Below are 26098 nucleotides of genomic sequence, written 5' to 3'. Positions count from 1 at the left end.
AGGGAGATGGGGAATGAGGGTTACAGTTGGTTGTTGTTTCTACTGCTGCTCAGGGAGAGGAGTCCTTCCCCTGCTTCCCTTGGGGTTCCTCCCATGGGAGACAGTTCTCCATGAACTTCTCCAGTGTAAGTCCATCCCACATCCAACAGTTCTCTGCTGCCACATGGGTCACTTTTCCATGAGGTGCAGTTCTTCCGGCAAGGGCTGCTCCAGCGTGGATCCCCCACAGGGCCTCAGGTCCTACCAGGAAAACCTGTTCCAGTGTGGGCTCCTCTCCCCATGGGTTAGCAGGCCCCTGCCAGGCCCCTGCTCCACCACGGGCCTCCCACAGGGTCACAGCCTCCTTCAGGCACTCACCTGCTCTGGTGTGGGTCTTCTCCACGGGCTGCAGGTGGATCTCTGCACCCCTGTAGACCTCCATGGGCTGCCGGGGCACAGCTGCTTCACCATGGTCTGCACCACGGGCTGCAGGGGAACCTCAGCTCTGGCACTTGGAGCACCTCCTCCCCTTCCTTCTCCACTGACCTTGGTGTCTGCAGAGTTGTTCACATGTTCTCACTCCCCTCATCACCGACTGATGTTTTCATCTGCCCAATAACGTTTTTGTCTTCTTAAATGTGTTAGTCCATAGGCATTACTATCATTCCTGGTTGGCTCAGCCTTGACCAGTGACAGGTCCATCCTGCTGACTGGCATTGGCGTCACCAGACATGGGGGATGCTTCTGGCTGCTTCTAACAGAAGCCACCCTTGTAGCCCCCCACGCTATCAAAATTTGGCCACACAAACCCAATACAACTTCCATCCCTGCTTCCTCTTATACAAATGCACTCATTCTGTTTGCTTCTGGCCTTTTGGTTTTTTTTCTTCTGGCATAGAAACTTGATCTTTAAAATATGTAAAGCTCTGTAGGGTTTCTCATCAATCGAATAAAATAGAAGATCAAAAATATAATTAAATAACTTTCACTCTTTGCCAAAAACAAATTATTTTTTCTTGTCTATTTTGGGTGACTTTATCTTGCCTGCAAGGAATAATTTTCATCATATATGTCAATATGAATCTGCCTTAAAAATTGAATGATTTTTTGAAAGTAATATCCAATTCAAATAGATGTTTAAAAAAAAGAAAACCATAAAATAATTACATACCATAGCCAGTGAATTCAGAGTAAAGATTGTTAAAATCAGAACAAAAACTTATTTTTTAAAAAATAATGTAGGGAACTCTTAATTGTTCCCTGAGCCATATCCACATAGAAGTAATCTAGTTCATTACATTTTAATTCATTACATTTTAGTGAAAATTTCGGCTCTTTAGAAAGTGTAACATTGGTGTAATATTGTAAATGTTACAAAAATGTTGTAAAATAATACTGGAAGTTACCACAAGAGTAATGCATTTTAGACCTGTAATTTATGTACTAGGTATAAGACATTTAAAGGTGTAAGTTACCTGTGTTGTACATAATTGTAATGAATTGGTATATTTAGCCTGTGATAGACAAAATACGCTTGATTTATTTTTTTTTTTAATTCATTAATTTAAATGTTACAGATGGCAAAGTGGAATGGAGCTCTATTTTATGATGTATGGCTGTCTGGATATTCTCTGTCTCTCTGTGATTTGTTTGACTTTCAGTTTCTATTGAGGTGCCTTAATGTTGGTGCTGATCTTTACACTTGTGTTGCATTACAATTTTTCTGAGCTGCTGTGTCTAGAAGATGGGAAGGAAAGATTTTACTTACAAGGAAAGAACTTGGCGTACTATTAATTCTGATATAGTGGTTGTCTCTTTCCCAGACTATGATCTGGGTCTTCTTTGCTTTGCCATGAGCAACAAAGAATGAAAAAGAAATGGTCTCTGACAGAGACTTGCTTCTCAGGCTAGATCAGTAAGCAGGAGTGACTTCCACCATGCTTTGTCTTGATGGTTTGGAGTATGATGTGTGTCCCTCTGAGCTAAGTTTCTGGCTTTGCTGTGCAAAGTGCCAGGGCAGGAGGGGAAAGGGAGTGAGTGAAAGGTACTCATCTGCTTTTTTTTTTTTTCGCACAACAATGTGCATGGATTTCCCCTCAAAAGACTGTAGGAGTGCAGTCACCCGAAAGTCAAGAATGTTTATTCCCATGTTTCCTGTTTTTCATTTGAGGGATACTGTGTCTGTATTCACTTACCACTGAGCACTTGCATTTTGGTTTATTCCTCCTAATTATGAGGTGGGGTGTACATGACTGTCACAGAAAAACCCTCTACAACTGTTCCAGCCTTGTGCATTGACTAGATTGCAAATTGACTTACCAGACTGTGCTAGTTGTTCATTATATCAAAAATGAATGTTTCCATAATTCTACTATGTTGCAGGTTGGTTGGGATTTTGTTTTAGTGGGTTTTTCCGTGGTTGGGTTTTTTTGGGGGTTTTTGTTTGTGGTTTTTTTTGTTGTTTTTTTTTTTTTTTTTGGTGGGGATTTTTTAGGTTTTCTTTTTGGTTGGTTAGGGTTTTTTTGGTTTTTTGTTTATTTGGTTTTTTGTTTTTGTTTCTTTGTGGTGGGCTTTTGTTTGTTTTTTCTTCAGGTTTTTTGTTTTGCACTTTTGTGTGTGTTTTTGTTGCTTATTTAAAATGAATGGTTAGAGAGAGGTTTGGCATAGAAAGAACCAGATTCTACGAACGGGTAAAGTGTGGAGCTCTTGCCAAAGTCCCACTGACATCCATGGGATGAAGTTTGCCCTGTTAAGTTGCCATAGCACTACAGTGTGGAGAGGATTATGTATGGAGCATGGTGAAAATGTGTAGGATCTATTTCACTTTCACTCTTTTATATTTTAGTGTGTGTTTTAGACCTTATCTGAAGAAAGGCAATCTCTGCAAAGCCTTGCCATGGCGGTGGAAGTCCCAGGACCACTCCTGGGTTTTTTAGCATAGGATCGTAAAGTCCAGGTTGCATCCTGTTGCTTGGTAGTTATATATTAATAAATTGTGGGTCCAAAGGGCTTCTGTTACCTTGTCTAGAAGTTCACAAGAAACTTTTCTTCATTTCTGTTGCCTTTCTTCAATGTGCTGTACTACAGAAACACTGGTCTTGTTGGTCAGTTTCCTTGTTTTTCCTTTTCCATTTTGAGAAGCCTGATGCCTTTACTGAGAACAGTGCTGGTAGGTTATTTATGTGTTCTGCCTAATTATTTCATGACTGTAAGCATTTTTTCAACTTACAGCAAAGTGAGAAGGATTAGTTCAAGCCTCAGTAAAAGTCACTGTGCATTTATGTATTAGAATCAGCTACTTCTTTTTCATCTGTCTCTTATCTCAAGGACCGTATGGAAGCATTCATGTAACCATGAATTAAACCTAATCATAGATTTCAAATGTTTCCACTTCTAACTTCTACCACAAATTAAAAGCAGGTAGGTGGTCTTAATAGGTATCTCTGTAGTGAGCACAGTGAAAGAAGTTTGTGGAGAAAACATGGCTGCTGAATTAAATTTAGTTTATCTCACACTGAAGACTGGTATGCAGCTTTTTTATAGTATGTTGTGTTTATCATGTGAAAAGTACCCATGCTTAAAAGAGGCTTTTAAATCACTCACTTTCTCTGTGCATTATTTTAGTGGGGTAACAAAAAGACTTTTATTATGGAGTGCTTTGCTATTGTCCTTTATAACCATTGTAGTTCTGACAGAGAAGGATGAATTCTTTTTCTGGCTCACTTTCAATAGTATTAACAAGCTTCTAGGCACCTTCTGACTGCAGTTGCTGGAGCCTGTCAGAAAGCAGCTGCTTGTGCCAGATCCAAAGTAGAGCTAGATCTGTGGATTTCAGTCTGCAGTTCATGGAGTTTCTTTCTTCTACTGAGATGTTTCAGAAAGCTGGCTAGGAAATGCAAATCTGTGCCACGTATCACTCTACAAATGTGAACTTTAGAGGGATTTGCTTCCACTGAAATAATTTGAGATCTGTCATTTGGAAAATGTTGAAAACCAGACATTTAAAGCACTTGCAGTGTTTCAAGAGAATATGTAGTCGTTATTGTGGAAAAGTTCATGTGAGGTCACCTGAACTGTAGCTAGGTTTGTGAGACTGCAGTGGGAATGTTTTCCCTTTTCCTTTCTCTGATGTCTCTGAAGGAAACAGACCTGTCCTCTCCTTTCTGCACAAAAGAAAAGGAGGATTGTAGTATCTACAAGGTCCTATCTGCGTAATGCCAAAAAGAACAGGCATTGTTACATGTTTATATAGAGTTCAAGTGAACATCACTGGTCAATGTATAGCTGATACTTTTGATGGTATGACGTCTGATTTGCTGACATACTACACACACTGCCCCCTACCCCAGCCCCAAGCAGTTTTATACACGGTCAGTAATTGCAGACTTGGCTGTAGAGTACTTAAAAAGAAAAAAAAATTAAAAAATAAAAATAATTTAAAAAGTCACACTCATTTCAGAGCTATAAATTAGTATTAAGGTGTCTGACCTTGTTTGTCTGTTCTTGCAGAAAACCAGATGCAGCTTTGTTATCGCTAGGGAACAGATATCTTGTGTAACTTACTCCTGACTTACTTGCTGCTCCTTAATCAACTTCAAAACTCACTCTTTTTTCACTTCTCCCCTGAAGTCTCTTCAAGTCTCTTCCATTTCAGATGTTTTCAGTTTCATGATTATTTTATTACCATTGCTTTATTTTCTTATCTTTGTTCAGTGTGAGATCTGGAATTTACAAGTCCAGGTAACTCATATTTACAACTAGTTCTGCTAGCCTCAGAACACTTGTCATCTTCTTTTCTTCCCACCCATTTTGGTACTTTGTCAGGAACACTGTTGCAATTGTCTCCCACATTATAGGACAAGCTTTAAAAACCAAAATAAAAGCTTGTTTTAAGAAACAGGTTGATGTGAATCTCTGTAGCTACTATTGATGCTGTTGGTGTTATGAAGGGCAAGAATTACATCATTTGTAAATTGATATGAAGTCCTTAAACTTTGCACTGCATGATTGTAAGGCTGTGTTGGCATGATCTGGATGTATGCAAAACTCCCACGTCTCTCACCATCTGCTTACAAATAACAACTGTAGCTAAAGGTAAAGGTATGTGAGCAGAAGGTGAATCCCATTTTTTTTTTTTCTGACAGACAAGTAAGAGTTTCATAGAGATATAGAAAGTCAAGGTAGTTTGACAAACAGTAAAGCCTTGAACTTCCTGCCATCACCTCCACGGGGAGGAGCGTAGAAGCTGCAAGTTAGTGACTGATGACTTCATGACTCATTGGGTGTATACAGGATAAAAAGTGAATGTTCAGGGAAAACTTCTAATGGAAGAGGAATTGCAGTATGCTGATAAATAAAGCAGTACCTCGCCCTGCATATTTGTAGAGAATGCTATTTGCTATGCACACAGGAAAAGAAAGGCAATATCTTCATCACTGCTAATTTTACAGTATCCTGCAGAGGTCTAACTGAAATGTGTATTTTCAAGGCAGTGTAACAAATTTTTGTAGTTGAGACACGTAATAGAAATTGTTGGTCAAATACAAAACTGACTTAAAAGTATAAGGGGTTTGGATTGTTTCTGAACTAATCTTTTTTTTTCCCCTTTTTTTTTTTTTTATGTAATATAACTCTTACTATTTTTTCTCTGCCAGGAGCTTACACTGATAATCCAAGCTGTATGTTTAGTCTTTTTATCTGTGAGAATACAGGTTATCTCTTCTTAAAGAAGAGTTGGGTTTGGTATTTCAGTTCAGTTTTTTTTTTTTTTTTCCCCTAAACACAGTTTTGTCTTTGGCTGATTCAACCACTAAGCTTTCCAGGCTTTGTAGGGTTAGAGTGCTTTTTCTGTACTCTTCCTTTCTGGACCTTGGCTTATGTTGCTTGTGGGGTGAAAATGATGTGCAGAATTATAATCTTTTCTTTTCCTGCATCCTAAAACAGAAAAATTTTAAAAATGCAGGCAGTAAGCCTGGGTAATAATTTCTGAGTAAATATTTTACTGCTTTTTCCATCTGTTACACTAAAATCAGACTTAAACTGGGCATAAATCTAGTCAGAAGAGGTCACTGGGGTATTAATCATCAGAGTTAATCCTCTTAGACATGTGCTTGGTATGAGGCCAGCTATTCAGAAATTTAACAGCACACATATGTTGCTTATCTGTCCGGCAGCTTGCCAATGAAGTAAACTTTGAATTTGTGGTGGGTTTCTATCTCTGTAAAGTACACTGCTTGTTTGGTGCAAGCTGATGCAGCTTTTTTGTATATCACACGCTGTGCATCGCCTGCTACTGAAGAATGAGTTCCTTTCAGGGTGCTTTCAAAGAGCTATAGCCTAGTGTTGTATGGTAAGAAGTGATATCATTCACAGTTGACCTTTTCATGGTGCTTCCCTGTGAAGTATGATGAGCCAGATTTAATAGTACTAACTCAGAGCAGAGGAGGAGACAATATTTCAAGTAGAGTAATACTGTGGAACCCAAATATAGCTAAATGAAACCTCACCCTGCCTCCACTCCTGCCATTCTGACTTGGAAGAAACATTCATGTATGTAAATACAACTCTTTCTTGCGTCAGGTCTGGACTGGACCCAGCATTTCTGTTTCTCACTTCATTGGAGCAGGCTTCATACTCGACAGAAAAATTATTATATCATATCCCACTTATGAAACTGATTCATCCCCTGGAACATGGAAAACAAACAGTAGGAGTGAGTGCATTATTAAAAAATTAGTGTATGTTTAGAGAAGAGGTAAAAATAAAAGTGCAACTCCATTGAAAAATTTCATGATAAAGAAAATGACTCGCATTAGAGGAATTTTTTAAAACAATCTGAGATTATGGCTGAAAGAACATGTATCTCTTAGTAATGTGTTTATACTTTTCTTGTAAGAAATTATTAATTTTCTTCTTGCCTTTTTTTCTCAAGGAAAAGAATGAAAGCTCGTGCTCCTCCTCCACCAAATCAACCTGCAGCAAGTAGAATTCACAGTGAGCGCAAGTCTCCTGCAGAGACAGCTGTAATTTCTGATCAGAACCTCGTGAGCATGAAGGAGAACATGATAAACAGATTGGTGGACTTCACAGTCATTTTACCCAGCGGGGTGGAGCAGAAGAACACAGTACAAGGAAGGTAGGGCTTTGATTATCTCCCACTTTCTGGAGCCCCTTGTTCCCAGTGGGATATTTGCTGATATTGGTGTCTGCCTTTCTGACTTTATGGGGTTTCTCTGTCATGCGCTTCTCTGCATTTTGAGCAACTGCTGCACCAGAGAGTCCTGAGAGCCATATATAAAGGACTCTCTCTTCTGGGGCAGGAAGAATTTAGCAGCTACTGTGTCACTGGCCCTATGGACCACAATCAGCACATGTGCAGCTATTTCATGTAGTGCCAGTAGGCTTAGATTGTATCACATTTCATAATCCAGAATGGGTTTGGTGCAGTGGAAGTAGGTGGCTCCTGGCAAACAGCAGTCCTGACAGTATGACTGCCTGGAATCATGCCAAAAAGCAAGTTTGGAAGATGAATGATTCCTTACATTCAGAGATGCCACCTTCACAAATACTTTGCAGTTGTGTAGACAGCAAAGCATCTGCTCGTGTTTAGGAAGCCTTTTATATAGAGAAGTGTATTTTTTTCCATAAAGAGGAAGAGGTTCTCCTTGCTACTTACTGGGTACAACCAAGGGCAAATTGTATTGGAAAGGCAATTTTAAGATAATTTTCTTCACTATGGAAACTCTTTCTTATCCTCATCCTTTCTGTGTGAATTGGTTTGAAAGAGGGAGATGTTACTTTAGGAAATAATTTGAAAAACTTTTAAAAATATAATCAATACTATGATGAAACTGTAGCAAACAATGGTGTGGTCAGCAGCAGATAAATTGTAGGAAGTGTAACATCAAATTCAGAGGATATATAGGTGCCTGTTGATAAAGCAGGGTCTGTGCTTATTTTACATTCGGGGTTTTCAGTAGTTAGTTGCATTCCTGTAGAACTACTCTTTTTGGTCTGGTATATTAGTCTGTTTTAACTGTTTGCCTGTTAGTGTATTTTGATGGCTGAGGAGGATGTGTACAGCAGTTGTTATTCGCTCTCAGGAGACTAGTGCAACTTGTGTGGGTCAGTCCCAAAGCCAGAGTGATGTTAAAGATTTGAAAGGAAAGCAGTGCTTATCAGGGCTTTTAGATTAGACATGTAATTGAGTTTTTATGGGGCGATGTGGATTTAATGAGAGAAAGAAGAGAACAGGCCTGAGAAGTAGAACAGGACACGAAACTCATGAGCCATTAGATCCAAAGAAAGGTGTTATTTCGCCGTCAAATTCAAGCCTGAGAGCTGACAAGCTGAGAGCTGACAAGAGGCTGATACTCATGCAGCATTTTGTACTGAGACATAGATAATTGCCATATGGTTAGAAAATATTTTCCTTTCCCTCAAAAAAAAAACATAATCCCAGAACAAACAGTCCAAGAGCACTAGAAGAATGGTGTTTTAATGTGACTTTTTGAAGAACATAAAAGCTAGAGGAGCAAAGAACAACTAGAAAGTCCCTGTACAATAAACATTCTGTGTCTTGCACAGTTGTTTATCACTACCTATCACATACACTGAGACTGAGTATTTCGTTTATTAGAGTCTTTAGTCTGTGGACTAAAACCTGAAAGAAATGTTGAAAATGAAACTTCACATGTTTCTGTGGGGTTATTTGTATCGTCTGCATTAAGCATTCTAAGAAACCAAACTATTCTCTTTGTTGTTTGTGAAGGTGTTCACTTCTCTCCAGTAACTGCATGACAGGTGTAGGGCTCTGATTTAGGTGGCAGTTAAATTCCTGCTTGTGTTAATGTGCTAATCTGCATATCACCAGTGCCTAACCTAGGTAGTAGCTGCTCTCCCTCAGCGCTGTCTTGAAGACTTGGAGTGGAGAAGTCAGTGACAGAGATAGTCAACTGTGGGAAGTGGAAGATTATAGAAATTGAGGAAGGGGGAATAAATCATCCTAACAAGTTATGAAGTAAGAAAAGGATACTCTGTAATGAGCCCTGTATTACAGTGCCATCAGTCTGTGAACAGACCTCACATGTATTGCTGTTCTTTCTAATAACTGGAAGATTTAATTTTCTGTACATTAATACTGGTAATGATTTTAGGTATGTGGAATAGTAAAAGGTCAAGAGTATCTGAAATCTGTAGTGGATGAACTGTCCTAAGTATCTGGGTTTGGGTGAAAGCCCAGGCTTTTTCAACCTTTTGCATTGTTTTGGCATTGTGAACTGAACAGCTGTGAAGACAGTGATAGCCATAGCTAGACATTAAATGATGGAGATACTGAAGTTTAAAAAAAAATTGGGTTTTTTTTTTTAGTTTGAGGCAAGTATAAGAGCCAGTGCAAGTAATGAATTTTTTTTCCCCGTTCACTCTTTTTATCTGTGGTGATATCATAAAAGGGCATTGCAGAAAACCTACTGTTGTTTATACTGCTGTAAATCTTCAGTATTTTTGTTGCCATCATCAAAACTGCATTCTGCAAAATCTGCTTTTGGGCACCCTGGGGAAATAGTTTTTTTATTGCGGAAAAATTTGCAAAACCTTGCCCTGGGCATCTTCATAATAAAAAATTATTCTGTAATTTCAGGAAAGCAGTTCACAGAACAATGAAGTACACTTGATTATATTTGAAAAGATAAATACTGTAGGCAATTAGTATCACTTAAGGTTATTCTAAATCAACTAAGTTAAAAGTAAAAATTAAATATTTCAATTTGTTCATTATATGTGAGCAAAGCAGCATGTTGTTAATTTAGCTTTGTTCTCTATGTAGAAAGTTTGTGCTGTTTCAAGATATTTTATTGGAGTCTGGAACTTTAAAACAATTTTATTTATGAAAGTTCACTCAAGCTAAAAGTCTCTCCTTAAGAGTTTATTGCCATCTTGTAACAGACAATTTGTTTGGGATCTTGGAACTATGTAGTGCAGATTTTAAACTGAATCCTTAGGGAGGGTGTGCAGCAATCGAATAGTATTAAAAAATTATTTTTTTGAAATAATCAATCCCTGTGAACTCTACTGTAAAAGTATTCATGAAAAACTGTTAGCCTACTTCCCACTGAAAAGGACTATAAAATAACCCCAATAACTATTCTATGTTTGTGGTTTTGTATGAGCACTAATTGGCATCTGAATGCATAGGCAGAGCGTGTGCCACATGCATTTTATGCATATAGATCTGTAGCAGATCCACACAAACTGTTAACAGGTCTGAGAGAGGTGATGGCTAGACATTTAGACAGAAAATAAGTGGGAAAGCTCACAAGAGTTACCAGAAACCTCTTCTGTTTGTGATTCTCACAGGTAATGTTTTCAATAGGTAACCTGTAAATAAAAGGATGATGCATCTGTCTCCATTCACACTGAGTGACACTGAGGAGAACTTCCCTGATTAACACAGATACAAAGTGTCAGCAGCTTGAGAATTCAGTAGTATTTGAAATGCATTGTAGAAAAATGGGAATGTTTGAAGCTAAATGGTGTTTGGTTTGGAGTTGTCATGGATGCCATGGATGACCAATATGCAGAACAGTAAACTGGAAAGTTGTTGGTCCTGCTGTTATCTTACATGTTACACAAATTCTCTCATGTATATGATGCACAGGGAGGACACTGAAATAAATAATAAACTAGCCGAAGCTGTAGTCCCATTCTGCAAATACTCAAGGACAGCGTTCACTGCAGAGTATGCAGAGCCTAAAGCTAATGTCATTGCAGGAAGACTATTCTCGCATAATTAGCAGTAATAGACTCATTATTGTGGGTTTATAGCCCAACATACAGAACAGTGTTTCAAGAAAGACTGAAAGTGTGAAATCAAGCCAGGTTGGTAAAACATGAAAGAGCTGTTGTTATAAAAAGATAAACAGGGCGCATGGCAGAAGGTTTAAAAATTAGCTTAACTAAATACTAAATAAGAGTCAGGTCAAAACTACAGTAGTTCAATGCAGGTTAAGAAAAAAGAGACAATCTTCCTAGAATAATTTACAGAATAATTTATGTTGGAAATGGGCCACTGTAACTCACCGTTTCTAGGCAAGTTTGAATACCTCAAGGGAGGAAGTTTCTGAATGTCTCTGTACCCCTTTTCCAGGGCTTGACCATCCTCATGGTCACAAAATGTTTTCATGTACCTAAATGGAATTTTCTGTGTTGGCGCTTGTCTCTTCCCGCTCACCCTCTTGCTGTTCACTGGCAAGAAGAATCTGGCTCTATAACCTTACCAGTTCATACTTACAGACAGCAGGAAGATATCCCTTCAGCCTTCTTGTCTTAAGGCTCAACAAACCCAGTCCTCTGCCTCGTCTCGTGTGTCACCTTAACGTTCCTCCTGTGGACTTGCTCAGTTATGGAAAATAAGAACCAAATGTACATGAGCAAAATAAGAAAAGAAATAGAAAACATTTATGGGTGTCTGTTTATCATGCTTCCTGAACTTGTTTGGATACAGCTTGCTATTTAGTGTATACATGTCTGGTTGTGTAGGAAAAATTTTAAGCTTTACATGAAATGCCTGCTGTATTTTGGAGCATGAGAAAATAATAATGACTAATGCTATTTTCTGTTTTTAAATGCAGATAGTGAAAGCATTAGAGATTTCAGGTCACCCCCTTTACACTATAGTGTTTCTTTGCCAGTCAGTTGTCACTGTAGATTCCTAATGTGTATCTGGCATTGATCTAAATAACGAGAATTCTTTCCTCTAGTTGGAGATATTTTTTTGGCATAGAATGGCTTAGGTTGGAAGGAGCCTTAAAGATCATGTGGTTCCACCCCCCCTGCCATGGGGGGGTCTGGTGCCGTTCACCAGACCAGGTTGCTCAGAGCTCCATCCATCCTAGCATTCAACACTTCCAGTGATGGGACATCCACAACTTCGCTGGCCAACCTATTCCAGTGCCTCACAACCCTCCCAGAGAAGAATTTCTTCCTAATATTTAACCCACCCTCATTAAGCCTTGTTCTGTCACTTCCTACTCTTGTGAAAAATCTCTCTCCAGCTGTCTTGTAGGCTCCCTTTCAGATACTGAAAGACATTTGCAGAATGAAGGTAGAAGGTAATAAGAAAGTTGGTTTCATTTGATAGAATACAACTTTACCTTGCACATTTATTTCTTAGATGTATAGGGCTGTATTTTTAAAATGGATTTCTCTATGTGATCCAAGAAGATTAGGCCAAACCACACCCAAAACAACTCAGTTGTTTTATGCGTCTTAAAACTACAGGCCTTTGCTGCGTTTTACTGGAGAACAACAGGACACAAGCAGTCTGAAGCTCAAACTTGATCACAGCTTCAGCGTGATAAATATTGCTGACAGAGTAGTTATTCTTTACTGTCCAGAACTGGCATTGTCAAACAGCTTAGTAATTGAATATCAGGACAGAGCTGAAGTACTCTCCTTACTCTCAGAATAGCCATATGGACTTTCTTGATGGAGTTTTAAATTGGGTTCACCCTCCAGTTTTATTTCTGTTCTCTAGTATTTGCTTATCAGTCATTAACATTTGGTGTCTGTTATATAGTGTTTGGTCTCTCCACATAAAATTTCAGTAACATCTTACTAAAATAAAAAAAAATAAGGTGTTTCTTAGCTGAGTAGTTGGAAAGGCAGAAGACATGTAAGTTAATTTCAGCTTTAGAGTTAATTGTTTAGGATCAGACCTACCTGAATTTCAAAACAGAGTATGCTCTCTACCAGACCTCGAAAGCAACTTAAAAGACAGTGCAGATATGTGTGGAACAAGATGTAGGCAAAGGAAGGACTGACTCTTTACATCTTCCAAGAGCCATATTCAGCCTAAGGTTAGAAAGAAAAATTGATCTAGACTAGTAGGTTACAATTCTCTTGCTGTGTTTAGTGTCTCTCGTCTGTGTATGGCATATACATGGAGTTAACTTGAAATAAGAATCCAATATAAAATTAAACTGAACTGTATTAAAGTTTAGAAGGAAAATCTTTCCAGTTGGTGCCACTGAAATTTGATATAAGAATAACTTCATTGGCAAGGACTTCCCAGCTCTCTTACTTCCCTTGAAACACATGAATTTTGAATTTTGCTTGTGAAATTCCTCTTTTCTCTTTCCTCTTCCCTTTATTTCTTTATACTTTAGAAGTTTTGTGGAAATTTTTTTCCAAATTTACATTTTGGGAAGAGCATACTATTCATTTTGAAGTTGTTTCAGAAGCGTCGGAGGTATTTCTTAATCTGTATTTTTAAATGGTACGGATGAAGCCTGGTATACTTTTCAGTTGTGTATTCTGAGTAGCACGGCACAGGTTGGGATGTTGCAGATTTCCTTATGTGTTATGTTTAATACATGCCTGCTCTGTAATCAGCAGTAAAATGAAACTTCAAATTTGACTGGATTTTTGAATTGTCCATTGTCCAGACAAATTTGTTCAACTTGCATGATTGAGTCTGATTTTCTCAGATGGCTGGTGTGGATTCTGATGTTGTTGTAGTTGTGGTACTGTTGCTGCTGAACATATTTTATATTTTCAGTGGTAGATGTGTGGAATCATAAACTGTTATTTTGATGAAGTGTATTTTTTTAATATTCTTTTTACAAGAGGTAAGATAACTGTCCAAATTTGAATGAATTATCATAATATTATGCACTATAAAAATATATTAGTGTTCTACTTCAAATAGAAAAGTCTAGCACATAGAACAGCATGTATTATGATTTTACCAGGTTACTTGCTTTTCTGTGAAACGACAGTAATAAGGCTGAGGGGAAACAAACACATTCATATTTTAGTTTAAAAGCAATATGTCTTTAAACAGACAAGCTAAAATGTGTATCAGGAGAACTGACACTTTCTTAAAGTGCTCACTGCTTCACAGTTTAATGAATATTCATATAAATATTGGTGAAGATGGGATTCTCCTATAGTTTGGATTTAGTAGGTGTAAGTGTCTGTTGGTTTGTGATGTGTTGCATATGAATTGAACATGGTTGTGAGATACAGACATTTTCAACTTGCAGACAGTACCAGAATAAGTCATCATTGAAATGACCTCATACGGTTTTGATTTAGTTGCTGAATGTTTGTATTTAGATGGTATCTATGTTAGCAGTTGCGAGAGTGTTCTAATTTTTCTGAAGCCTCCTATACATATTAATGACATGTTTTCTTTGTTTGATCTTCAGTCATCATCTTCTAACTGTGTTCTTTTCAGTGAGATCACATACTTCAAATTTTCCACACTTGCCATTTTTCCAGCTCACACTGTGTAGCTCAGTTAGGTGACTGTAAAGCAGGTCTTTTCTCTTCTCTTGCATGGGAAGAGCTGTCATCTACGTATATTTTAATCTTTTGACTGTTAATAAGGAATTGTTTTTTCCATTTTCATTGTCTTTGCCATTAGCTCTCCGGGGTTTTCCACCAAATTCTTGATCAGTTGTTGGCCCACAACATACCCACAGAAAGGAGATTGGCAGCCTCCCAGAGAGTAGTTTCCCGGATGCCAACAGCTTGCATTTTGAATCTCTATACAGTTTTTCCAGTTTAAATATTAGAAGAGGTGACAGTTCTTTTGACAAATATACTGTGTATGCACTTATTTTCACTTCTACTAGAAGCCACTATATATGACAGGCTTCAGCTACAGCTGGAAGTTTTTTTCAACTTACATTGTTTTGTTAATGACAGACACTGGTTTGTGAAAACAAAACTTTTCAGAAAAATTACCAGTTTTAATAAATCTAGTTTCTCTGATCCTGTATGGAATTTTAGGAGAGAAAGCTGTAAAAAAAAACCACCTCAGAATCATGGTAGAAGAGAATTTCAGAGGTGTGGGGGGGCACAGTTCATATCGGCTGTGTCAGGAAGTATCAAGCTCCAGTGAATATTGAGTTATTGACACAAAATGGAGTACCTCTGTGCAGAGGCATGAAATAAGAGAGGGATAGTTGCTGACTCTTTTAATCTCACAGTTTAAGAATCACATCTGCAGTAAGAGTTACCGATAATGCAAACACTCAAAATAGATATTTTGTACATATTTTGTAGATATTTTGTAGATATTTTCGTACAGGGTTAATATCCTCACCAAAATAAATATGGACAGGATCTCTTGTACTTGAAAATACTGCTGGTGTCAAATGGATTTGGGGAACTCAAAATCGTAAGGTGGAAAAATAAACCTCTCCACTGTTTGTTCTGGATTTAAATGCTCCATTTTGAGTTCTGTGATGATTCAAATCTAGGTAGAGTTTACTGGACTATGAATGCATAATTTATTTGTATTTTGTCTTCATGTTAAAGAACAGCATTTGAATTGGAGAGTTTAATGTATGGATTTAGGAGATAAGATACACGTTGTCTGCTCTTGGCTTATGTTGGTTAGTGCTATGATTGGCACTGTTGTCTGCCTCAGAGTGAATAGTTAATTGCCAGCTCATAAACAGGCACTGAAGTGCAAACATATTAATTCCTAACATTTTATCTGATCTGTTTAGCATTTCAAAGCACTAGCACTGATCATTCATAAAGATGGTTATCTAGTGAGACATCCTCAGCTTGTATTGTCTTTTTTCCTCCCATCTTAAAACTGTTTTTTCTCATGCTAATGGTGAATGTCTTCTTCCTTGCAGTAAAGCTGTGATGGATGTATTGGTTGATTTATGCAGCCAGTATCACTTAAATCCATCCCAACACAGTCTTGAACTGAAGTCTTCGGGAACTCAACAAGTTCTGAGTTACAAGCCAAACACTTTGATAGGAGCACTGGACGTAGAGACAGTACTTCTGAAAGAGAAGGTTCCCGAAGAGAAGGCAAAGCGACCTCTGCCAAGAGTCCCTGAGGTCAGTACTCTGTTGGGCTAAAATGGTACCATGAAACATCATTTCATTCCTATGATTTCAAGCAGTTCTTCCAGTCTTTTCATCTTGGAACTGGATGGAAAAGACGATTGACTATAACCTGCTTTACTAGCTTAACTGTTTTGCATGCAGATTGGTAGAGGCTAGTCTAGACATTTAGACAAAATGTTATGTTGCATGTGGTTGGATGGAAATCTGAAGATCAGGGTGATTGAAATTTGCAGTAATGACTGAAATGAGAGTTATGGGGTTGTATGGAGGTACATGGAGTTTTGGCGATATTTTGTTTGCCGTCTTTATTAAAGATGTGGGAGAAGACTGATCATTAATAAATGTATTTCACATTACTGTGAAGATTCAGAAGTAGTCATTTTCCAAATGTTTGCTGAAATTTTTATTATTATGAATCAATATCTAATTATACTCTCATACCTTTCAAAGTGGTACTTGTGAACATTCACAAATTACCTCTGCCTCTGATTCCTTTTCCTTCTTGGCCTGTTCTTGTTAATGTCTTCTTAGTGGCAAGGGAGGTCTGAGATTTTTTTTTTTAAATAACATTTTTTTTCAATACAGGTTAAATTTGCCTGAGAGTAGTCAAAACAATATGGAATTCCCCAGTGCATTTCTCATTGTAAAATAGTTTAGCCATCACAGAGGTGAGACTGAGAGTTTGTGTTTGTTTCTGCAGAAATCTGTGAGACTGGTAGTGAACTACCTGAAGACACAGAAGGCTGTGGTTCGAGTTAGTCCAGAGGTGCCTCTCCACAACATCATCCCAGCTATTTGTGAGAAGTGTGAAGTCAGTCAAGAACATATTGTTCTTCTGAGAGATGGCATAACTGGGGAGGAACTGGAGCTTACCAAGTCCTTGGAGGAGCTGGGGATAAAGGAGCTGTATGCCTGGGACAGGAAAAAAGGTGAGCTGAGACTGAAAGAAGTTGCTGCAGGGTTATATGTTGTGACAACAATAGTATGGGCAACTTAAAAGCATTTGTGCTGCCATTCCTCTGGAGTCCAGCTGAAACAGCAGAGTGACATCTCAGTCAGAGAGCAGCATGAGTTTGTTCAGTAAGCCATGTCCAAAGAAGCAACCAGGTCAGCAACATGCCCAGCCGTCCTTGGTTGCTCTTGGGCCCTGTGCCAGGCTGGGCTGGACACTGGCAGGGTGCAGACTGGCCTGGGGCAGGGCAAAAGGAGGAGCTTTGCTACATCCTGGAGCTGCTGTCAGTAGAGGTGTGTGTACCACAGGGGCCTCAGCCAGGCAGAGGCTGTCATTTACCTGTGCTGTGGGTTGGAGAGAAAGAAAGAAGAGACATGCCATAGTCATGGCAGCTGTGAAAGCTGAGAGGCAGAGGCGACAGACCAGGGTTTATGAGAAACAGACTGGATAGGCTCAGCGACGGTTCCTAAAGAGCGAAATTATTGACGGTTTAGTGAAGAGGAACTAAGAGGTATTTGTATTTGAAATTTTTTTCTCTTGTTTATTTATCCTCACTTTCTGTTCTGATAGACGACATTGTAGTAGCAGCTTCTTAGACTTGAGTTTTATCGACCTGATTATGTATTCAAATAGCATAATTATGTGATATGCTTTAAAATATACCTGCTTTAAAAATACACATTGACAAGCACTACTTCCTTTGAGGTCAGAAAGTGATATTCATTAAAATTGTCTCCTGCAGTTTGTTTCAATTGCTATCACTTCCAACACAGTAAATATCCTTATTTATTGTTTAGATAATGTCATTCTTGTAGGTGCTGAGCTGCAGGCTTATTTTTTATTTATAAAGTTATTTATTTATGTTGACGTTCTGTCTCTTCTTTCCAACTCCTTTGATAAGTGACAATTCTACCTCTGTGCGAGTCAAATTTCAATGAGTTTAGACTTCTAAGTAAACTAAATATCTCCTTTTCATTTGAATTGATAAGATACTCAAAAAAGAGGTTGACGATGTCATAACTCAATTGCATGTTTGTTGTTTTAAGACGTTTACTTGTAATTAAGCTAACCATTTTGGAGCAATGTATTGAACAGGCAGAGTATTCAACAGGATTCGTTCAACATACTCTCATTACTTACACGTCTGCCTTAAAGTCTTTCCTTTCAAATGAGAAGGATGACGTATATGCTCGTACACTATTGGTCCTTGAATCTGGTTGTAGCCTATACAGTAAAAAACAAGACTTTACTACAGGGCTGGGATTATAGCAGCAAATTATATTACACTTTATAGTGTACTGCTCTCTACATTAGATCTTTTTAATATATATTTTATTATTTTTTAACCTTTCAGTGTACTTTTCACTATGATAAAATCCTCCTGATCCTGAGTGCGTTTCAGCTTTTTCTCTCTTCCTGTTACTCCGTACCATGGTGTCTGAGAAAACCAGAAAATGCACATAAAATTTACAAAAATGTTTCCTTTGTTTCATCATATTCCTTCTTCCATATTCTCATTTGTAATCTCCAAGAGGAATAAACCCATTGGTTTTAGTAGCTGTTGGTCAATGAATTGTGCATTGAGTAGTTATCCAGCCTGTTTAGTTATCAGAACATACAGATTTTTAAAATACTTTCCCTCTAACAAGTAAGGCGTCAGAGGTGCTAAAAGCCTAGGCTGTGCTTGTAAGAGCAGATTCTAGAAAAACTCATCAGTCTTTCCTTCCCTGAAACAGAAACACCAAGTGCTGAAGAATTATTAAAAGACAAGCTCTGCTGCCACCTGCTTACTTAATTCGATTTAGCAGTTGAAGCAGCTTCACGAGTGAATCAGGAATTAATACAAACACAGCTAAACTGCTTCAGTAGCAGCTCTGCATGCCTGTTGTCAGTCAACATTTTTTTCTGTAATACTTAGCAAAAAAAACACTAGGAATAATTAATGAATATTGTGCCTTACAAGGCAATATTAGAACTTTAATGTGTTTTCTCTTATCCTTTCATTGCCTGCCTTTTCCAGTTCCTCCATCAAAAACTCAGTCTGAACCTTCTCTGAACTATAGAGGTACTGTACAATGCTGCTGAAGGACAACTGTCTGTCACTTCACACTATGTTTAATGTGGGTTTCGTTGATAGATCTTTAAGAATGTTGAGTAAAAGGCTGTAGAGAAACAAGCTGTTTTCAGTCTGTGTTGTCTTTTCAAAGTGTCGTTTATGTGTCTGTGCTGCTGGTCAGAACAAACACACTTCTATGTATACTGGCTCTTCAGGAATTGCCATTAAGATGCCAGCGATTAACAAATTCTGCCATTTAACTGTTCTGTAGTATGATATGTTTCTATACAGATACCAAGCCTGTTCAGGTTACCTAAAGCATGATTAGTTGAATTTCAGAATTACTAACATTTTAGAGGTCTCTTGGGTTGAAAATTTATTTAATAGCAGAGGTAGAATATTTTGAGGTCTAGGGATCTTCCACTGTTTTCAATTTACACACAGCAAGGCATTTTAATATCAAATTTATATATACACATTGGATAACCGAAAAGATGCTGACTTGTGAATTGTTACGGTATGTGGGGTTTGATTAGATTACACCTGTGCTTCTGCTTCTAGTTAAACAGAAAATGTGTGTATTTAGTGTGTGCTTTTCTTCCATTAACTCTGTTTTAATACATTGCTTAAATTAATTATCCTCAAGAAAGGCATGGTTGATTTTTAACTGGCTTTACTTCTTTGCATTACTAGTAGACACAACATAATCAAAATAAAACTGGATAACTTCTTTAAATTTTTGGGAAGGAAGAAAGGAAGCCCACCTCCAGTGGGTGGCAGCCATTGAGCAACTCTTAGCTCATGGCATCTTGGCTTCACTAATGCAGTACTATGCCCCCTAATCTTCTGTCATTACTTTGGTAATGTGGCTTCCTCTTATATGGCGTTTAATGATAGAGGGAATATCTACTGTATTTGTCTAAGAAAAAATGGTACAGATTAATGAAGACTCATTCTTTCGGGACCACCGGCTGTGTTTAAATCCCAGTTTATTGGGATTATACACTGCTTAATGGCACAGTTGATAATGAACTGTTCCTGAGGTTAATTATGCTAGACTTTCAGCATTATTGTTTATAGTTGAAGACTATATGAATATGTGAATCAAGATCCATATCTAGTTACAGCCCAACCCCAAGCAGAAAACCAGCAGTTTCTGATGAACATAGGCAGTGCTTAGTATTAAGAGAAGTATTATTTTATTACTGTATTTGGTATCAGTGTAGTTGTAGTCTTTCTTAAGGATAGTTTCTCCCTGTTTTCTTTTGGGTTCATCATTTTTACAGTTCTGCTGCGCTTTGAACTACTGTATGTGCTTAACACCTTCTAACACCTGACATTGTTTATATGCAGTAGTGATCTATGTGCAAATCATGTGCTTTGTGTGATATGCAAATAAGTTTAGAGGAGTTCTGGGATGAGGATTTTTTTTTGTGAAGGAAACCTTTATTTTATGTCAACAAAAAAGTAATTTTGAATTTGCTTCTTAATTGTTATTAAGCAAATAAAATATTAACAAAATAAAATTCTTCCCTGCAAATTAAACTTTCCGTACACCAGTGAAATGCTCTGATGTGTTTGGAACCAGAGAGAAAGATTTTTCAAGCATTATGCAGAGTCCATTAAAAAAAAGTGAGAGGGCTTTACAGTCTGTATATTGAATGGGAAACGTGGTTGTTTCCTGTACCCCATGACTGTATCATTTTGCTCATCCAGCTGGCGGATGAGAAACTGAAGAGGGAAAATGGAGACAAAACAGAATGAGAATTCGTACAGTTCCTTAAGCAGGTTCAAGGCAGTCACACTTTTGAGCTCTTACAGCCTGAAATAACTATAAAGTCCCATTTTTTCCCACCTGAAGTAAAAGCACCAAGATAAGAAAAGATGAACACAATCAGCTGATGTAAGTTCTAAGTAGAGCCCTGTTTTCAAGGGACAGGTCTTTTTCTGATTTATGGAGCTTTATCAAAATCCACATTGAGAATCTTCCCTTTAACTTCACAGTATTAAGTCACACCTGTGAATTGTTAAAGACATTCACTATATCATCTTTTTTTTACTTGTTAGGGTTTTTTAGTATTACAGTACTCTATGAGTTTTAAGTGAGACATCCAACAAGCATTTCTGAAGACTAAGCAATTTGCTCATATTTTACCTTTTAATAAGAGTTACTGAATTGTGATTGAAAACTTGGTTCAGTTTATTAAATTATTCCATTTGACTCAATTAGATTTTGGAACATACTAGAACAAATAAAAGCTTGATGACAAATAAAGTGCAGATCTGGCAGTTACTTAGATAATCCAGTCCATAACATCTCCAGCTTAGAAAAAAATCCAGCACCAATCCAGGATGCTTTAAAATACCAAATCTTTATTTCAGAAATGTAAAAACTATTCCATTAAAATTGTTTCAGAACCAAATCGAAAGGCTTCAGTAAGCAATGATGCAATAGAAAAAGAAAAGACACGACTTCTGGGATTGTTTAACGCTGATAGAAGAAGTAGCAAGGTAAGTGTTCAGCAGTGTACTGCTTAGTAAAGAGAATTTGTTTTGTTCTAAATCTGTTATGTCTGTGGGTGATGCCATTTTTTTGGCCTGCTTTCCTTTTCCTTCCAGGGAGTAAGTAATCTGTTAACAGGTGCATAAACTGTGTGTAATCAGTGCAGCCTGATGGAGATATCAGCTGCTTATTGAAGGAGTCAAACTTGTTGACCATTTAATTTTTCCTTTGTTTTTTTTAATGCTGTGGGTTCAATAAGTGTTAACAGTGGGCCATAGTTTCAAGCAACCTATGTCTGCTTATTAGTACTGCTCAGATTATAAAATGCATTTATGAAAGAACTGATGTAATATAGAACAATTAAGACACATAAGACACATCAAGTAGATGTGTCTTATGACCTTTTCTGTGCATGGGTGATAATCTCTTTTAAAGCATTATACCTTTGGGAAGCTCCGTGCAGTCACGCTATTGCCGTCTCCAAGTCTGTAAAGCCGATAAATCTGGTGTAGAAGTAACTTGCAGTAGTGAACTGAAGGATCAGTGTCTGCTGGAGTACATGTTAGGCATTTTAAACTTTGTTTGTAATCTTGAATTGGAAAGTGTAGAAATTTCATATAAAATAATTATCTTCTATTGAGAAACCTATATAAGAATTTTTCCTTTCTCACAGAAATAAAAGACAGAAAAAATTTCTGACTCAAGAACACAGAAAAACAGTGGGCTTTTAACTTCATACTTTTCTAAAAATAATAGTGTTAACCAATTTTGATTGTAAAGTATTTAATATTCTAGGATGTCAGAGTAAAAGGGAATTTTCTTTTGTCTAGTTTAAGGAGCCCTTCAGGGCTTTTGGAGTGGAATTATAAAATGTGTGTCTGACTAACTGGCAGTAAGAAACAAATGCTTGTTAATGGGCTGGTGTTTCACTTACCCTTTCAGTCTTCTCAGTCATGTTTTTAAACTGTGAAAGCTTTCCAAAATCTCTATTAGTTCTTTGCCTTTTTGGTTATGATCAAATTTGGAGTGCTTTTGCTGGGGAATAGGTTCCTTTATGAACATTGTGAATTACTGTGTTGAAAAACCACATCTGTCATAGATGCTGAACTGTTCTTACCATCTTATAAAGGACACATGGAGACTGTATTTTATGAGATAAGAAGTCAGTAACTGTCAGAGTGGTTTTTCTACAGAAAATATTTCCAATTTAGAAGGGAAAAAAGGCATAAGTGGAGCAATAATGCTGTATCTGCCTGGAAGAATCAAGTAAACAAGGGAGCTCAACTTGAGCTTCTAGAGGATGCTATGGTTCTGTAGTTCCTCTGGAAGAACCAGTTATATTACAGCATGCAGTTTCTGCATCATAGTTTGTCCTCTGATTTCATTTTTACGAACTTGGGTATGAAGTCTGCTCTTGGAGTTCTAGCTCCTGAAGCGGATGAGATTTAACTTTTAAAGTATTTATGCTTACAACCTTAGAAAACGTTGATATAAGGTATCCTAATTCTGTGGTTACTGCAGTGGATTTTTCACAGCAGTTTGGGATGAGTGTTCCAAGATAGCAAACTCTTTTTTTTTTTTTCTGTTCTCTTTCTTGTGTTTGTTAATCAAAGGCAAAGTAGGCTATACTCTGAGTTTTTTAAAATACACATTTTAATAGATGCTAAGGATATTGAGGATGAATTAAGTTACAAGTAGTATTTGACTTGGCAGAAAGTCTGAGAAAGCTTCTAAATCTGAGGAAAAGGTCTAAGTCTTTCTTGGTGTTAGTTCTGACAAGTTAATTGATTTTTCTTGGTCATTTCTGTGCTGGATTCTTACTTTCAAATATCAGTTACTCATTAGGAAAAGAAACTAAATCAGCCACTTTGTTTAGTCAAGCAAGGAAATCACTGTTGCCTTTTACAAAGCTCTGGGAGTCTGAAACCCAATAGATGGTAGAAGTACTGAAAACTGAAGAAGAGCGCATCACACAGGAGCAAGCAGGGGTTAAATAAATAGCCATCATACATCTGACTTGGTATTGTGAAAGTTTTCCATCCCAAACAGCAATGAAGCTGCTGAACAGACTGAGCAGAATGAGGGTAAATAATTAAAGTGTTTTTAAGAAAGGATTTGCTAAGTTTATGAAGGGATTGTGATTTCAGGGAACTGGAATCAAAACACCAATGCCTAAACTCTGCTCTTTATGGTTATTCTTACATTTTTACTCCTCCACTAGACTTTAAGTTGGTTCTGCATATTTGTTTTCATTTTTTTGTTTGTTTGCATTATGATTTGCAGTGATGTGTGTGTGTATGTATGTGGTCATGCACAGTCTGTATTTTTGAACTATTTGATAGGAAGAATTGTTCAAAGTATTGCATAGTTGCGGGCTTTTACAAGGGGAAGGCAATTTCTTTTGCAAGGGAAGAAGAGTGTTTGCCTGTGTTGCAAACTGTCCTGGATCAAGTGTCACTGCACGCTGCAGGCCTACGCTCAGATTTCCATGCCCACACACATGCTTTATTTCTCAGCTAACTCACTGAAAGCAGTAATCGTGGTGTGACAATACACTAGATCTAAGTTTACTAAAAAAAAGTTTCTGCTGTATTGAAAACACCATGACACAGAATGAAAGCAAAGTTCTATTCTCATGGTTGATACAAATTTCTTGAAAGTATTTCTTCGGTTAACTTTGTACTGGCAGACTTAATGCCAGATCAGGTATCATCTTGTTCTCTCCATTCTAATTTTATGCTGGATCAGTTACCCTCTGTTCTCCTGCAGCTGGCATAAAAAACATAAAGGTGGCATGAACTCCCTTTCTTTTTGATGTTAAATGTAGTCATTTGCCTGAGGCTAAATCCAGATCAAATTGGCACTGCTAAGCAATCCAGTAGAGCAGAGGTCCTGTGCAGACAATCATGGGATCTAGGCTTAAGCAGGGTGTATGCTAGCACTCAGAAACAGTTCCTTCATGGAGAAATGGCAAGAAGAAGTTCCCTGCTTGTTCCCCTGTGTCTGTGGGTATAGCAGAGACTAGCAGTCTGGTCCCCAGTATTACAGGAAGTAGTTACTACCTATTTTCATCCTTGCCCAAGAATTGTTCTTAAATCTTTCTACTAATGAATTTCTTAGCACCTTGCCTACACCAGGGAATTTTGCAGACTACTTCAGAGTCTGTCAGCAGTCAGGTCCAGCACTACTGAGACAGTTTGTCTTGATTCTGTGATGGGGTTTTGGTGTTTCACTCTGGCATGTTTTTGCAGTTTTGTTTCCTTTGCTACTGCTCTGTAGGATACTTATTTGTGTTGCAGACAGAAGAATACTTGAGGATGAACAGAGATGTTCAGGAGGAGGATGTTTTTAGTTCTGCATCTACAAGTGAAGGAAGCTTGGATGTAAGTACTAACACAGCTTGTAGATGCTATTGCATTCCTATTAGATCCTGCAGTTTGAATTAACCAGAAGCCGCTGCAGCTCCTGATGCTTGGCCAAGTAGAAGTAGAAATGGCTTATATTTTAATTTTTTTTCCTCTGACATTGATGAAAAAAATTTTCAAAACTGTTTTGAACATGTGGGTGTCTTCTAAAGGCTCAGCTCTAAAGGGAGCAAAGGGCACTTGAAGAGATGAAAATGTTTTCTTTTTATTCAGTTACATGAACATGTCAGGGATTTAATTTCTTCCCCTGTCTTCTTAAGAGCAATTAATCTTCAAAAGCAGCGTAGACCCTCGTTCAGTGTTTATGTCTTTCACACCTGTATTTGTCGGAGCACTGATCCTGCTAAGACATAAGCACATACTTAAATGACTGTGTTGACATAGTTCCATTGAATTTGGTACAATTCTGTTCAAGCTCATAGAAGGTATATAAAAGAAGTCTAACAGATCCACTCAGCAGCGCAGGAGATCTGTCCTTTTAAGATGCTAGATGGGCTCCAAGAAAAAGGTCAACAATTGTGATGCCTTAGGTGAAAAATTCTAAAATACTGTAACCTTGGCATAGATAACTTGTATTAAGATAAAATTCAAGTGGAAACACCAGTGAAAGAACTTCAAACTTTTAAAAATTCAGCTTAGGAGTTCCTTATGGGCTAGACTTTGAGACCCTTGATCATTCAGAGTAATTTGTTTGCTCAAAGGATATCTCATCTCTTCAGTGTAACTGAGTATTCTTATTCCAAATAAGTGGTACCTTACATAACTATATATATGAAATACACATTTAGAGATCATTATATAGAAATTTCATTGCGCTAAGGTAGGACTCTTGGCAAAATGTCATCCAGTAGAGGCTTCCTCTTCTGCAGTTACCTCAGGTCTCCTTTCAATTACTGTTTTGGGTCATCTGAAAGTATTTTGCATTTGCTATGTGGGTAACCAATGCCAGTTTCGGTTTTATTTCTGAAAGGAAAGTATTTTGCTATTGCTTTCAGCATAGTGCCAGGAGATACACTGACTGTATCAGGAAAATTTTTCCTGCCTATAACAAAATAGGTAACTCGTGAAGTACTACCTTTTTCTCACTAATATGTGGTGGTGATGTGCACTGAAATGTAGAAAAAATAATAATTCTATTCAGGGTATTGATTTGGGGTTCTGTTTTGTTTTTTTTTTAAACTGGGCAATATGAAGGAATTGAATAAATGGATAAAAAGTAAGAGACCCTTTATGTTTATTCAACAAAAATAAGGTGGAAAAACAAGAATGTTTTAACATCTTAGGGAGAACTTGTAGAAATGTAGGAG

The 26098-nt window shown here is 37.6% G+C and overlaps 1 protein-coding gene across 13 annotated transcripts in view; it reads left to right on the top strand.

Moving 5' to 3' along the window:
• COBL (cordon-bleu WH2 repeat protein) overlaps window positions 1–26098 on the top strand; it is a 199713-nt gene that overhangs the window by 81225 nt on the left and 92390 nt on the right. For 7 of the 13 annotated variants that reach the window (XM_051798962.1, XM_051798956.1, XM_051798957.1 and 4 more), the window contains 6 exons: window positions 6911–7114; window positions 15636–15846; window positions 16556–16784; window positions 18828–18872; window positions 21280–21374; window positions 24666–24749. In XM_051798962.1, coding sequence (XP_051654922.1) covers window positions 6918–7114; window positions 15636–15846; window positions 16556–16784; window positions 18828–18872; window positions 21280–21374; window positions 24666–24749 — 861 coding nt within the window. In that variant the 5' untranslated portion in view covers window positions 6911–6917. Of the gene's footprint in view, window positions 1–2857; window positions 3149–6910; window positions 7115–15635; window positions 15847–16555; window positions 16785–18827; window positions 18873–21279; window positions 21375–24665; window positions 24750–26098 lie in introns of those variants that run through there. The other 6 variants (XM_051798967.1, XM_051798964.1, XM_051798968.1 and 3 more) reach the window with 4 other exon arrangements.

The sequence above is a fragment of the Manacus candei genome, unplaced genomic scaffold (assembly GCF_025592945.1).
Source record: "Manacus candei isolate 608988 ecotype Guabito, Panama unplaced genomic scaffold, ASM2559294v1 h1tg000049l, whole genome shotgun sequence".
Lineage (NCBI taxonomy): Eukaryota > Metazoa > Chordata > Aves > Passeriformes > Pipridae > Manacus > Manacus candei.
This window is presented reverse-complemented; position numbering and strand designations above follow the sequence as displayed.